Source organism: Oncorhynchus masou, chromosome 7 (assembly GCF_036934945.1).
Source record: "Oncorhynchus masou masou isolate Uvic2021 chromosome 7, UVic_Omas_1.1, whole genome shotgun sequence".
NCBI classification, from domain to species: Eukaryota; Metazoa; Chordata; class Actinopteri; order Salmoniformes; family Salmonidae; genus Oncorhynchus; species Oncorhynchus masou.
The window spans coordinates 15812476-15826034 of NC_088218.1; the positions used below are offsets into that span (position 1 = coordinate 15812476).

At 47.6% G+C, this 13559-nt stretch overlaps 1 protein-coding gene across 1 annotated transcript; it reads left to right on the forward strand.

Moving 5' to 3' along the window:
- Positions 1 to 4934: 4934 nt before the first annotated feature.
- Positions 4935 to 9842, forward strand: LOC135543026 (transmembrane protein 182-like). The gene is made up of 3 exons (XM_064970128.1): positions 4935 to 5666; positions 5805 to 6038; positions 9379 to 9842. The coding sequence occupies exons 1-3, from the start codon at positions 5381 to 5383 to the stop codon at positions 9621 to 9623; spliced, it is 765 nt and encodes a 254-aa protein (XP_064826200.1). The 5' UTR covers positions 4935 to 5380; the 3' UTR covers positions 9624 to 9842.
- The last annotated feature ends 3717 nt before the right edge of the window (positions 9843 to 13559 follow it).

Here is a 13559-nt window from a genome sequence, read left to right on the forward strand (position 1 = left end):
GTATCTAATGTCTCTGACTTCTAGTTCTAGTATCTAATGTCTCTGACTTCTAGTATCTAATGTCTCTGACTTCTAGTTCTAGTATCTAATGTCTCTGACTTCCAGTTCTAGTATCTAATGTCTCTAACTTCTAGTTCTAGTATCTAATGTCTCTGACTTCTAGTTCTAGTATCTAATGTCTCTGACTTCTAGTTCTAGTATCTAATGTCTCTGACTTCTAGTTCTAGTATCTAATGTCTCTGACTTCCAGTTCTAGTATCTAATGTCTCTAACTTCTAGTTCTAGTATCTAATGTCTCTAACTTCTAGTTCTAGTATCTAATGTCTCTGACTTCTAGTTCTAGTATCTAATGTCTCTGACTTCTAGTTCTAGTATCTAATGTCTCTGACTTCTAGTTCTAGTATCTAATGTCTCTGACTTCCAGTTCTAGTATCTAATGTCTCTAACTTCTAGTTCTAGTATCTAATGTCTCTGACTTCTAGTTCTAGTATCTAATGTCTCTGACTTCTAGTTCTAGTATCTAATGTCTCTCTGACTTCTAGTTCTAATTTCTAATGTCTCTCTGACTTCTAGTTCTAGTATCTTATGTCTCTCTGACTTCTAGTTCTAGTATCTTAAGTCTCTCTAAATTCCAGTTCTAGTATCTTATATCTTTCTGAGGTCTAGTATCTTATGTCTCTCTGACTTCTAGTTGTAGTGTCTTATGTTTGAGTTTATTGAGTTTATTTTATTTTTACAGGGACAGTGCACATTAATCAACATTTCAGTAAAAGTGCTGGTTTTAGCCAGCCGGTTAATTTTCAACCGCAGTCCCTTGGCAGGTTATTAAAAACAATTACAATATAGACAATCATTGAGCAGTGAGCACACGCAGGGCAACATAGGACAAGCAAGACATAGCATACAGACAGAGCAACATAGGACAAGCAAGACGTAGCATACAGACAGAGCAACATAGGACAAAAAGCAGCAAGACAAAATTCATAAATGTAACAAAGTTTCCACACCTCACAAGCTACAGACAACAGACAACATGGGAAGCGGCAATACACAGCTAGGGATTATGATCACAAATCTGATTGACCTTTAGCCATGTATTCATACATTTTGTGAAAGTGTGATAGGTGGTGCAGTTGTGTGTCTGATGGCAGTGTATTCCAGACATGGGAAGCTCTCACAGAGAAAGGAGAAAGTTGCTTTTCCTTAAGGGAACTATTGTCACGGCTTTCTTCCTGGGAAGGAGAGGCAGACCAAAACGCAGCGTGGTTATAGTTTATGGTTCTTTAATAAGAGACACTAAACATGAACACAACTACAAAACAAGAAACCTGAAAACAGTCCCGTGTGGCACAAACACTGACACAGGAAACAATCACCCACAAAATAACCCAAGAATATGGCTGCCTAAATATGGCTCCCAATCAGAGACAACGATAAACAACTGCCTCTGATTGAGAACCAATCCAGGCAACCATAGACTTACCTAGACACCTAAAAGAACACAACCCCATAAATCTACAAAAAACCCTAGACAAAACACAAATCACCCATGTCACACCCTGGCCTAAACAAAATAATAAAGAAAACAAAGATAACTAAGGCCAGGGCGTGACAACTATACAGTCACCTCTCATGGCAGACCTTGTGGATCTGCTGCCATATGTTTGGGTTTTCTGTTTAACAAAAATACTGAGTGGAGGGGGAGCCAGGCCATTTAGGATCTTGAAAACAAGACTTGTATTGCACAAGATTTTCCCAACTCAGGAGCTCGTGCTTTCTGAGGATGTAACAGTGATGATGGCTATTGGGCTTCCTATCAAGCACTTTGAGAGCCTGTTTGTCAACAGACTGAATAGGTTTTAATGTTGTCAAACAACTAGTCAGTATGTTAAGTGGGGAGTATCATAGATTTGAAAAACAAGTTTCGTATAAATCGGAAATGAGCTAGGTTGAATTTGGTTATCTGAATGACCTTTTTCACATGCTTTTTAAAAGAGAGATTGGAATCAAGTGTGATGCCAAGGTACTTAAAATCAGATACCACCTGGAGCTTCTCCCATGACACATAGACATCTGGTTCAGTAGCATCTGTTGCCCTCTTTGTGAAGAACATGCAAACTGTTTTTTTTTTACATTGAGATGCAAACACGAGTCACTGAGCCACTTTGTAACCTGGACCATTACAGTAGTGAGTTCTTGTGCAGCTTGTTGTTTGCTCTTTGCATGCACATATATCACTGTATCATCTGCATACATTTGAACTTCAGACCAAGTACAGACAGAAGGCAGATAATTCATGTACAGGCTGAACAGGAGGGGCCCCAGTAATGACCCTTGGGGCACGCCCACATCATAGCTAAGAGTGGGCGACAGCTCATTGCTCACTCTGACACACTGAGTTCTGCCTTCAAGGTATGATTTCATCCATCTCAAGGCATCGGGGGAAAAGTTGAACTTGGACAGTTTTGTGATGAGAATCTTATGGTTAACAGTATCAAAAGCCTTCCTTAGATCCAGAAACACAGCTCCAACAATGCCCCCTTTGTCCATCTTGGACTGGAGGGCGACACTGGACTGGAGGGCGTCGCTGGAGGGTCCAGACTGGAGGGCGACTTTGGAGGGAGGAGACGCAGAGACAGCCTGGTGCGTGGGGCTGCCACAGGGCCCACCAGGCTGGGGAGACCTACAGGAGGCCTGGTGCATGGAGGAGGCACCGGATGACTGGTGCGTGGAGGAGGCTGGATGACCACTTTAGCCCGGCCACTCCAGAGTGCAGGCACAGGTCGTACTGGGCTGTGGGGGCACTGGAGATCTGGTGCTTACCACTCTCACCTCTCCACTTGGCTCAATGCCCACTTTAGCCCGGCACGGGCGGAGCGCAGGCATAGGAGGAACTAAGCATTCCCAGCGAACCGGAGACACATTGCGCAGAGCCGGCGCAGGATACCCTGGGCCGAAACGGCGCATCGGAGACCAAGCTCGCTGAGCTGCCACATTCCGCCCTGGCTGGATTCCCACTCTCGCATGGCACTTGGGGGGGGCTGGCATATAGTGCTCCGGGCTATGAGCGCGCCCTGGAGACACGGTACGCTTTACCGCATAACACGCTGCTTCCGGTAAGCACGGGGAGTTGGCTCAGGTCTATCGCCTGACTCCGCCAATCTCCCCGTGTTCCCCCCCCAAAAAAATGTTCGGCCTGCCTCCCGTGCCTGCTGCGCTGCCTTGCCCCATATCGCCGCCTCTCAGCTTTAGCTGCCTCCAGCTCCTTTTTCGGGCGGTGATATTCCCCAGCCTGTCTCCGGGGTCCCTTTCCGTCCAATATCTCCTCCCATGTCCAGGAGTCCTGAACCCTCTGCTCCTCCATACCACGCTGCTTGGTCTGTTGGTGGTGGGTAGTTCTGTTAAGGGTGTCGTCTGAAGAGGAGGAATAATCGGACCAAAGCGCAGCGTGGTAAGTAGCTGTCCCTGAGCTGTCCCTGATTGAGAACCATACCCAGCCAAAACAAAGAAATACAAAGAAAAACAAAGAAATACAAAATATAGAAAAAAGGAACATAGAATGCCCACCCAAATCACACCCTGACCAAACCAAAATAGAGACAGAGAGATTCAGGGCGTTGACAGTTGGTAGTTATGGAAAATGTGGTCAAATCCATAACATCTGATCAATAAACATAATAATAATAATTATGAAATAGATAATACAGATCCTAATCTAACATTTTCAGGTAGTGAGAGTGGCCCGTCTGGACTCTTCTATAACATGCCATTTACTTCCAAAATACAGAGGCCAATGGTGACTTTCAAACAGTTAGAGTTTAATGGCTGTGATAGGAGAAAACTGAGGATGGATCAACAACATTGTAGTTCCTCCACAATACTAACCTAATTGACAAAGTGAAAAGAAGGAAGCCTGTGTGTGCTGCTTTCCAACAGACACTGGGAGACAAATTCACCTTTCAGCAGGACAATAACCTTAAACACAAATCCAAATATACACTGGAGTTGCTTACCAAGATGACGTTGAACGTTCCTGAGTGGCCTATATACAGTTTTGACTTAAATCGTCTTCAAAATCTATGACATAACTTGCAAATAAATCTGTAGCAATAATCAACAACCAACTTGACAGAGCTTGAATACTTTCAAAAGACAAAATATTGTACAATCTATTCTATCATGTATTGACTCAGGAGTGTGAATACTTATGGAAATTAGATATTTCTGTAATACATTTTCAATACATTTAAAATAATTTCTAAAAAACATGTTACTTTTGGGATATTGCGTGTGAGAAAAATATCTATATAATCAATTTTGAATTCAGGCTGCAACACAACAAAATGTGGAATAAATCAAGGGGTGTGAATACTTCCTGAAGGCTGTTTTTCCTGTTTTGAACCCCCCCCCCCGCTTTATTAGACATCTGTTCATTTTGTTGAATTTTGGGGACAAAAGCAGTGGCTGCGACACTCAGATAGAGGGTTTCATCAGAGGTCTGAGTGCCAGACGGTACACTACAACACACACACTTCTATTTTATGTGTGTAAAAACATTGCAACAGTATCCCTGGAAGTGTCACACGCATGACGACAGTGATTATTTTTATACCTCTCACGCACGCACGCACGCACGCACACACACACACACACACACACACACACACACACACACACACACACACACACACACACACACACACACACACACACACACACACGCACACACACACACACACACACAGGTCTCTCCACAACATCTGATTGGTGACTGGGAGTTGCTGGGAATAGATGAAGCATAAATAACCAGCTCGTGTTTAGAAGCCTCCATGTCAAGCACGATACTTCTTATTGGATGTTCATCGGACGGTTATATTTGCTCTGCCCCTGGACACACCCCTATGACAAAGTATTTGAGGATTTACTAATGGAAATCAAGGTGGATAGGTCTGCTACAGTACGTAGGATAGTATCTGGTTCCTTCCCTGTCCTGCTATTGGTGGGGACAAAGCCGATAGACGAATCGACATACTGGAGGACAGACAAACATCCGAACAGAGAAACAGTGACGCATAAAGGCAGACGGACATACGGACAGACAGACAGACAGACAGACAGACAGACAGACAGACAGACAGAGAGAGAAACAGTGACGCATAAAGGCAGACGGACAGACGGACATACGGACAGACGGACAGACAGACAGACAGTGACGCATAAAGCAGACGGACAGAGAAACAGTGACGCATAAAGGCAGACGGACAGACGGACAGACGGACAGACCGAACCACCCGACACACCGACAGACTGACAAATCTTCACATTGACAAATCTTCACAATTGACTGACCGACTGAAGACAGATAGGCCTCACTAGTGTCATGTCTCCTGCTGAGAGGCTGAGTGTGCTCCTCTTCCTAGCTGGGTTCTTCGGGGGCTTGGGGGCCCTGTCCCTGATGCTGTCCTTTGGGACAGACTACTGGCTGCTGGCCTTGGAGACCTGTGGCCCTGGGGGGCATCAGAGACCTGTGGCCCTGGGGGCCCTCAGACCTGGGGAGGGGGAGATGGAGCATCAGGACTCTGTGACATTCTTCCACCAGGGATTCTTCTGGAGGTGCTCCTTCAGTGGGAGGAGAGAGGAGAACATGATGTGGAACTTCTGGATCAGTAAGTAGGAGAGTTCTTTTCATCTGTTTATAAAATAGAAATACTGTAGCAGACAATAAATTCATTGATGAATGACAAGAAGGACCTGAACTGTAATATAATGAACTAAAAAAATATAACATACATTTTTTTCAAAAGCCAATCAACCACACCAAAAGGTCTGTGTGCCTGCCTACCTCTTCCCATTTGATGCTTCTGAGCAAAGCACGGATTACCAGGCACCTGACACTGCAGTCTACAGGGCCTTCTGGAGCATCTTCCTTCTCGTGGGCGTGGTCACTCTTATTATTGGTGGGTTTGTCATCATCTGTGCCTCTCCATTGGCCAGCCACAGGCTCTACAAAGTAGGCGGGGCACTCTTGCTCACTGGAGGTGAGTTATCGGTTGTGTTCCTCTGCTCAGACAGTGCTGACGCATGCCAAATCTAACAATGCCTGGATAGGTATTTTTACATATCAGCAAACCACATCATATGTTATAGAAATCTGGTGCCAGAAGGCATAGTCGATGACGTAGTGCGCAACCATTGGTTGATGCATGCATTGTCTGATCAGAGCAAGGGAACACGATCATCATGAGTTACTAGCTATGGTTGGGTCCACTCAACCTTACATGAAGCTCAAAGTTCAATTTGAAGCAGTGGCGATTTTACCATCTGTTTTACATGAATTACACTATAACAGTGACAAACGTTGCCCACACAGGGTGCCTACATAAAGCTGTCCAAACAGCAGAGTCCCAACAGCAGTCCCAAGACTTTACCACTGCTACACCTGGCTATCAGCTGAGCCTTGTCTGGCAGCGAAACAGTTCATTCAGACACATTTACTTTCTTTAACAAAAACATAGCTGATATGGCTGACTTGTTTTAACAAATGTGGTTTCTACTGACAATTGAGATATACAAATTATGGCATAACGGGATATGAGGCAATCCGTAATTTCGATTAAGACATGAATGTGCGTGCTAGGACGGACGTAGTCAAATGCACAACAGAATTCAAAACATGGGTCGTTTTTACAGTATTCTCCCTGTACACCAAGTCAAAAATGATAGGATAAATCTAAGGGGCATATATTCAGACAATGAAAGCTCTTTTAAAACTCAATGATAACATTTCTCTAAAACATACTTATCCTTTTAAGCTTGGAAAAGAGACCCTTAAACCCAGACTTGGGACCGTACAGCCACTCCACTGAATAGCAGGCTAGTGGTTGCTTTGCAATGCTTGCACTGAGCCACTGATTCCTTCCAAACCACTCATTGTTGAATTTGCAATTTCCAACTTGTTGTGTAATGTCCAATGGCCGATCAGCACTGGTACATTTTATCTATCATTTCTCTTCATTATTTCTCTTCATATGACAACGATTTAAAAACATTGTGCCAGTAGATTTCTGACTTGATTCATGATGATGACTGCTAACTTGCTAGCCAAGATCTCGAAAGTATGATGTTGACATGATCAGTCCAATCAAAGCTGACGTGATTTGACGTCATTTACTCTGTGGCCAATGACCTTGATCCTTCTTGGATGGGCACTTCTAATGTAACTCTATGGCAGCACCCAAGGGGCTTGAATTTTTTAGCTCTGCCCTGAGATTTGGCGGTGATGTAGTGTCCCCACTAGTGACAGAACACTGAGCCAATCACGACACAACTGGAGAACATTACCAACCCCTACGCTCCATATTTTCCGCTGGTTGCCCAACCACCACAGAAAGCACTGAGCTAGGCTGAAACACCTGCATTTTGGAGCTGCCTTACTCAAGAAAGCAAAAAAATGGACCAAGTTTGTATGCGGCTTAATTAACATTATTATATATATATTTTAAAACTGTTTGCAAACTGATATGTGACACGAATTAATGCAAAAATAACATGACAAACAGGCATCCCCACCTGCCCTGAATGACGGGTTGCCACTAATCAGCAGACACATTTATGTTCTATTAACTTGTATTGAATGTTTCCCTCTTCCTCCCTCTCCCTCTCCTCTCCCCCTCTCCTCTCTCCCTCTCCTCTCTCCCTCTCCTCTCCCCCTCTCCTCTCTCCTCTCCTCTCTCCTCTCCCTCCTCTCCCTCTCCTCTCCCCTCCTCCTCTCCTCTCCTCTCCCCCTCCCTCTCCCTCTCCCTCCCCTCTCCCTCTCCCCCTCTCTCCTCTCCCCCCCCTCCCTCTCCCCCTCCTCTCTCCCTCTCCCTCTCCCTCTCCTCCCTCTCTCCCTCTCCCCCTCTCCCTCTCTCCTCTCCCCCCTCTCCCTCTCCTCTCCCCTCTCCTCTCCCCCTCTCCCCCCTCTCCCTCTCCCCCTCCTCTCCTCTCCCCCTCTCCTCTCCCTCCCTCTCTCTCCTCTCCCTCTCCTCTCCTCTCCCCCTCTCCCTCTCCCTCTCCTCTCCCTCTCCCCCTCTCCCTCCCTCTCCCTCCCTCTCTCCCCTCCCTCTCCTCTCTCCCTCTCTCCCCCCTCTCTCCCTCTCCCTCTCTCCTCCTCTCCCCTCTCCCTCCTCTCCCTCTCCCCTCCTCTCCCCTCTCCTCTCCCCCTCTCCCTCTCCCTCTCCCTCTCCCCCTCTCCTCTCCCCTCTCCCTCTCCTCTCCTCTCCCTCTCCTCTCCCCCTCTCCTCCTCTCCCTCCTCTCCCTCTCCTCTCCCCCTCTCCCTCTCTCCCTCCCTCCCCCTCTCCTCTCCCTCTCTCCCCTCCTCTCTCCTCTCTCCCCCTCTCTCTCCCTCTCCTCCTCTCTCCCTCTCCCTCTCCTCTCCCTCTCCCCTCTCTCCCTCTCCCTCTCCCCTCTCCCTCTCCCTCCCTCTCTCTCTCCTCTCCCCTCTCCTCTCCCCTCCCTCTCCTCTCTCCTCTCTCTCCCTCTCCCTCTCCCCCTCTCCCTCTCTCCTTCTCTCCCTCTCCTCTCCCTCCCTCCTCTCTCCCCTCCCCCCTCTCCTCTCTCCCTCTCCCTCTCCTCTCCCCTCTCCCTCTCTCCCCTCCTCTCCCTCCCCTCTCCTCTCCCTCTCCCTCTCCCCTCTCTCCCTCCTCTCCCTCTCCCTCTCCCTCTCCCTCTCCTCTCCTCTCTCCCTCTCCCCCTCTCCTCTCTCCCTCTCCCCTCTCTCCCCCTCCCTCCCTCCTCTCCTCTCTCCCTCTCCCTCTCCCTCTCCCTCCCTCCCTCTCCCCTCTCCCCCTCTCCTCTCCCTCCCCCTCTCTCTCTCCCTCTCTCTCTCCCTCTCCTCTCCCTCCTCCCCTCCCTCCCCCTCTCCCTCTCCTCTCTCCCTCTCTCCTCTCTCCTCCCCCTCCCCCTCTTCTCCTCTCCCCCTCTCCCTCTCCCTCTCCTCTCTCCCCTCTCTCCTCTCTCCCTCCCCCCTCTCCCTCTCCCTCTCCCCTCTCCCTCTCCCTCTCTCTCCCTCTCCCTCCTCTCCTCTCTCCCTCTCCTCTCCCCCTCTCCTCTCCTCCTCTCCTCTCCCTCTCCCCCTCTCCCCCTCTCCCTCTCCTCCCCCTCTCCTCTCCTCCCCCTCTCCCTCTCCTCCCTCCCCCTCTCTCCCCTCCTCCCTCTCCCCTCTCCCCCTCCTCTCCCTCTCCCCCTCCTCTCCCCCTCTCTCCCTCTCCCCTCTCCCCCTCTCCCTCTCTCCCCCTCCCCCTCCCTCTCCCTCTCCCCCTCTCTCCCCTCCCCCTCCCCTCTCCCTCTCCCCCTCTCCCCTCTCCCTCCCTCTCCCCCTCTCCCTCTCCTCTCTCCAGGTCTATGTCTCCTGGTTGTAATAATGATGTATGTAGTCTGGACCCAGGTACTGGACGCTCTGGAGGACTACGCTGCCCAGCAACAACAGTCCTCTCAGTGTCCAACAGTCTACCACCTCAACGTCCAATACGGCCTCTCCTTCCTGTTTGCTCCGGTCTCCGTCTTCTTCTCCCTGCTGGCAGCACTGCTCTTCATCCTGATTGGACGAACAGTGCGGAGGTGCCATCACAAAGTGCCAATGTAGTGACTGAGGGGGGAAACATCCAGAGAGGAAGTTGGGAATGAACAGTGACTCCAGTGCCATAAAGGCCCAGACCTCCATGTTCAGTCTATAACAAGAGCCAGTAGTGACTGACACCATGGTCAAGTCTTTGGCTCTCACAGAGTAATACAGATGGACCATATTAAATACATTTGGAATAATCAACTGTGATGAGCTTTGAATAAAAAGGCTACAGTCTCATTGGGAGTTGTGACTACATTTAATTCCACTGATTATTTGCAACCAGTTCTGGACTCTATCAGACAGTCCAGTCATGGAGGGTAATGAATTAGATTGTCATTATCTATTGGGATAATCATGACGGACGGGACAGTGGGTTCCTAATCAACTGCAACACATCTGAATGGAAATACAGCTGGGTTCCACAACCACCACTAGAGAGCAGTGCTGCTTTAACAGTAGTAAAGCAGGTAAAATACAACACCGTTTAGAGTCCTAACCCAAATAGTTCAAGCCATCTCAGAGAGCTTCTATAGTTTCGATGGGAACAGACGTATCCCAGCCAACGTGAAGTTTCATTACAGCAGAGGGATTCAAAAGTTGAAAGAGGAAATGGTGAGATTATTTATTCAATTGCCTTTTTTTTTGGACCAAACAAAAGATAATATATGTTCTGTTTTTTCCTTCTTCTGTACAGTACGGTTAACTCCATATTAACGTATCTGATACAGAAAGCCCGCCATCACACCTTAATAATTGGAAAAGGCAAACATTATGAGTTCTCTCTCTCAGTAAGACAGCGATGAGATGAGGCTGACTGGGGGAGGAAAGGAGGGGAGGAGAAAAGGTGAAGTGTCTCATCAGTGTGTTTTTCTTTTCTTTTAATGTCTTTCCTCCTCTTCCTAGTCTGAGCTGTGAACAAGGTGAGCGTAATTACACTAGGAGCTTGTCACATTCACTTCTGTGGCCTCACACCGCCTGAAACATCTCTGGCACTAGCACCCCCTCCCTACCTACACCCCCCATCACCACCCGCCTGCGTTAAACCCACCCCCTACCTACACCGTTTTAAAAGGGAGATTTTAATGATAGCCTGATTCAGTCATCTCTTGCTTTCAATCTTGTATTTTTTTAGAAAAAGAGATTCTGTTGGCAGATTCATTTCCAGTATGTGCCCCCCCCCCCCCCAATCCAACATCCTCCAGATTCAGTGTTATGTGTCACTGTCACCCCAGCGTTGCTCACACACTGTTGTTGATCCCCCTCGTCACCTGGGTCTCTGTCCCTGAGAAATGAGACTGTCCACAACGATTACTACAAGAGCAATACAGTCTCTCTATTGTTCTCTCATTCTCTCGTCTTGCTCTCTCTCTCTCTCTCTCCCGTTCTCTCTCTGTCACTCTCACACACACTCTCTCTCTCTCTCCCTCCCATTCAAAATGAAAAAAGGTGGATCAAATGTACACCTGTCACATGACAGATTACAAAATGGATTACAAAAATTACAGATGACAAAAAGTTAAATGTATTTTCTACAAATACTCCTTAGCTCTTTGGTTGGCACTGTACAATCAGCAAATCAGTACTTGCATGATTTGCTTTTGTGTGTGAGTGAAAATCACCCTCACATATTACTGGGTACAATCATGGCATAGTTCCCCTCCTTCTTATCCTCCACATCCTCCCTAAACACACCCTGTCCTCCCAGTTGGTTTGGTCCACTCAGTCCAGGGCCTCGGGGCCCACCCAGGGGCCACAATTATTCATCCCTTAGCTCAGCCAACTAGAATAAATGACCCTCTCTCCAGATCCAGGACCTTCTAACCTGAATCAGAACCCCAGGCTGAAGCCCCCTGCCTTGGCTACAATTATGACCCCCGTGCCTCCACTCTCCAGACCCAGTGTTTTCCATAAATATGAGGCTGGGCGGCTGGACCCTGTTGTACTGTACTCACACAGCCCATGCTCTGTCTGGTGTGGGTCTGTGGAGCTGTAGCCTGCAGGCTGTGTGTGTTCACTGTCCCTCAGGTTGCTAGGGAAAAATAGATGTGTTTAGGAGCTGAAGAGACACATACAGTATATCACAAAAGTGAGACATTTTCACTTAGGGTTGTACTCACTTGTTGCCAGCGGTTTAGACATTAATGGCTGTGTGTTGAGTTATTTTGAGGGGACAGCAAATTTACACTGTTATACAAGCTGCACACTCACTACTTTACATTGTAGCAAAGTGTCATTTCTTCAGTGTTGTCACATGAAAAGATATACTCAAATATTTACAAAAATGTGAGGGGTGTACTCACTTTTGTGATATACTGTATATTGGACTGATGGATGATAAATGTGAAGAATAGAGGAGAGTCAGACTCTTCAGAAATCTTTCATGGATTTCAGCCATATGTCCATACGTGTATATGAATAGATCTGATGTTAATAACTTGTTGGATGTCAGCATGTCTTGTACTTTTTCTTCCATGGCACATTCTTCACATTGTATGTTCTATTACACTTCTCTATTCATCCTGCTCACATCCTCTATTTAGCTCTATTTCCCTGTTTCTAACTTGAGATCTTTCTCTCCCCCTCTCCCCCTTTTCCCCTCACCTCTCGCTCTCTCTCTCTTCCCTCTTCTCCTCTCTATATCTCATCTGGCCAGGTCTTTCAGTGTTCATAATGAGGTCTGTGATTGCCCTGTGGCCCTCTCCCCCGATCTGCCCTGCACTCTCCTCTCTTCCTCTCTCCTCCTTTCTTCCTGTGTCCTCTGCTTCTTTCCTGGGGGTTAATGAAGATCCTGTGGATTAAAAAGCAGCTGTTAGAAATGACACTGGCCCTGGCAGAGATGTGGGGTTGCAGGCTGGATTGTGCCAGGCGGGAAGAGAGGAGCAGGGTAAAGAGAAGGGCCTGGGAACCTTTTTGTCCTGCTCTGACCTGCCATTTGAGTATCTACAGTAAATCCTATGACCCATCTACCTCTCTCTCTCTCTCTCTCTCCATCTCTCACTCTCAATTCAATTCAATTCAAGGGGCTTTATTGGCATCTCTCTCTTTCCCCATCTCTCTCTCTCCATCTCTCTCTCATCATCTCTCTCTCTCTCCATCTCTCTCATCATCTCTCTCTCTCTTGCCATCATCTCTCTCATCATCATCTCTCTCTCCCCATCTCTCTCATCATCTCTCTCTCTCTCCCCATCTCTCTCATCATCTCTCTCTCTCTCCCCCATCTCTCTCTCATCATCTCTCTCCCCATCTCTCTCTCATCATCTCTCTCTCCCCATCTCTCTCATCATCTCTCTCTCCCCATCTTTCTCATCATCTCTCTCTCTCTCCCCATCTCTCTCATCATCTCTCTCTCATCATCTCTCTCTCTCTCTCCCCATCTCTCTCATCATCTCTCTCTCTCTCCCCCCATCTCTCTCATTATCTCTCTCTCTCTCTCTCCCCATCTCTCTCTCTCTCTCCATCTCTCTCTCTCTCTCCCCATCTCTCTCTCTCATCATCTCTCTCTCTCTCTCTCCCCATCTCTCTCTCCCCATCTCTCTCTCCCCATCTCTCTCTCTCCCCATCTCTCTCTCTCATCATCTCTCTCTCTCTCTCTCTCATCATCTCTCTCTCCCCATCTCTCTCTCATCATCTCTCTCTCTCTCTCTCCATCTCTCTCATCATCTCTCTCTCTCATCATCTCTCTCTCCCCATCTCTCTCATCATCTCTCTCTCTCTCTCCCCTCTCTCCCCATCTCTCTCTCATCATCTCTCTCTCTCTCTCTCGTGTCTATTTCCTCTTGCCACGTCTCCTTTTGCATTCCTTCTGTCTAACCTCCCTTTCTAACCTTCTCATCCTATTGCTATCATTACTCTTTTTTCTTTCTCCCCCTCCTCTCTATCTCATCTGTGTTCACGGGTCCCTTATCATCACCTTCTTTGACAGTCCCTTTCACCACACCAGGAGAAGAATGACTT

Excerpts from the sequence above, each read along its gene's own strand:
- LOC135543026 (XM_064970128.1), top strand. The coding sequence starts at position 5,381 with ATGTCTCCTGCTGAGAGGCTGAGTGTGCTCCTCTTCCTAGCTGGGTTC. Across the intron at positions 5,667-5,804 it reads GATGTGGAACTTCTGGATCA|CCAATCAACCACACCAAAAG; the intron begins GTAAGTAGGAGA and ends TTTTTTCAAAAG. Across the intron at positions 6,039-9,378 it reads GGCACTCTTGCTCACTGGAG|GTCTATGTCTCCTGGTTGTA; the intron begins GTGAGTTATCGG and ends TCCTCTCTCCAG.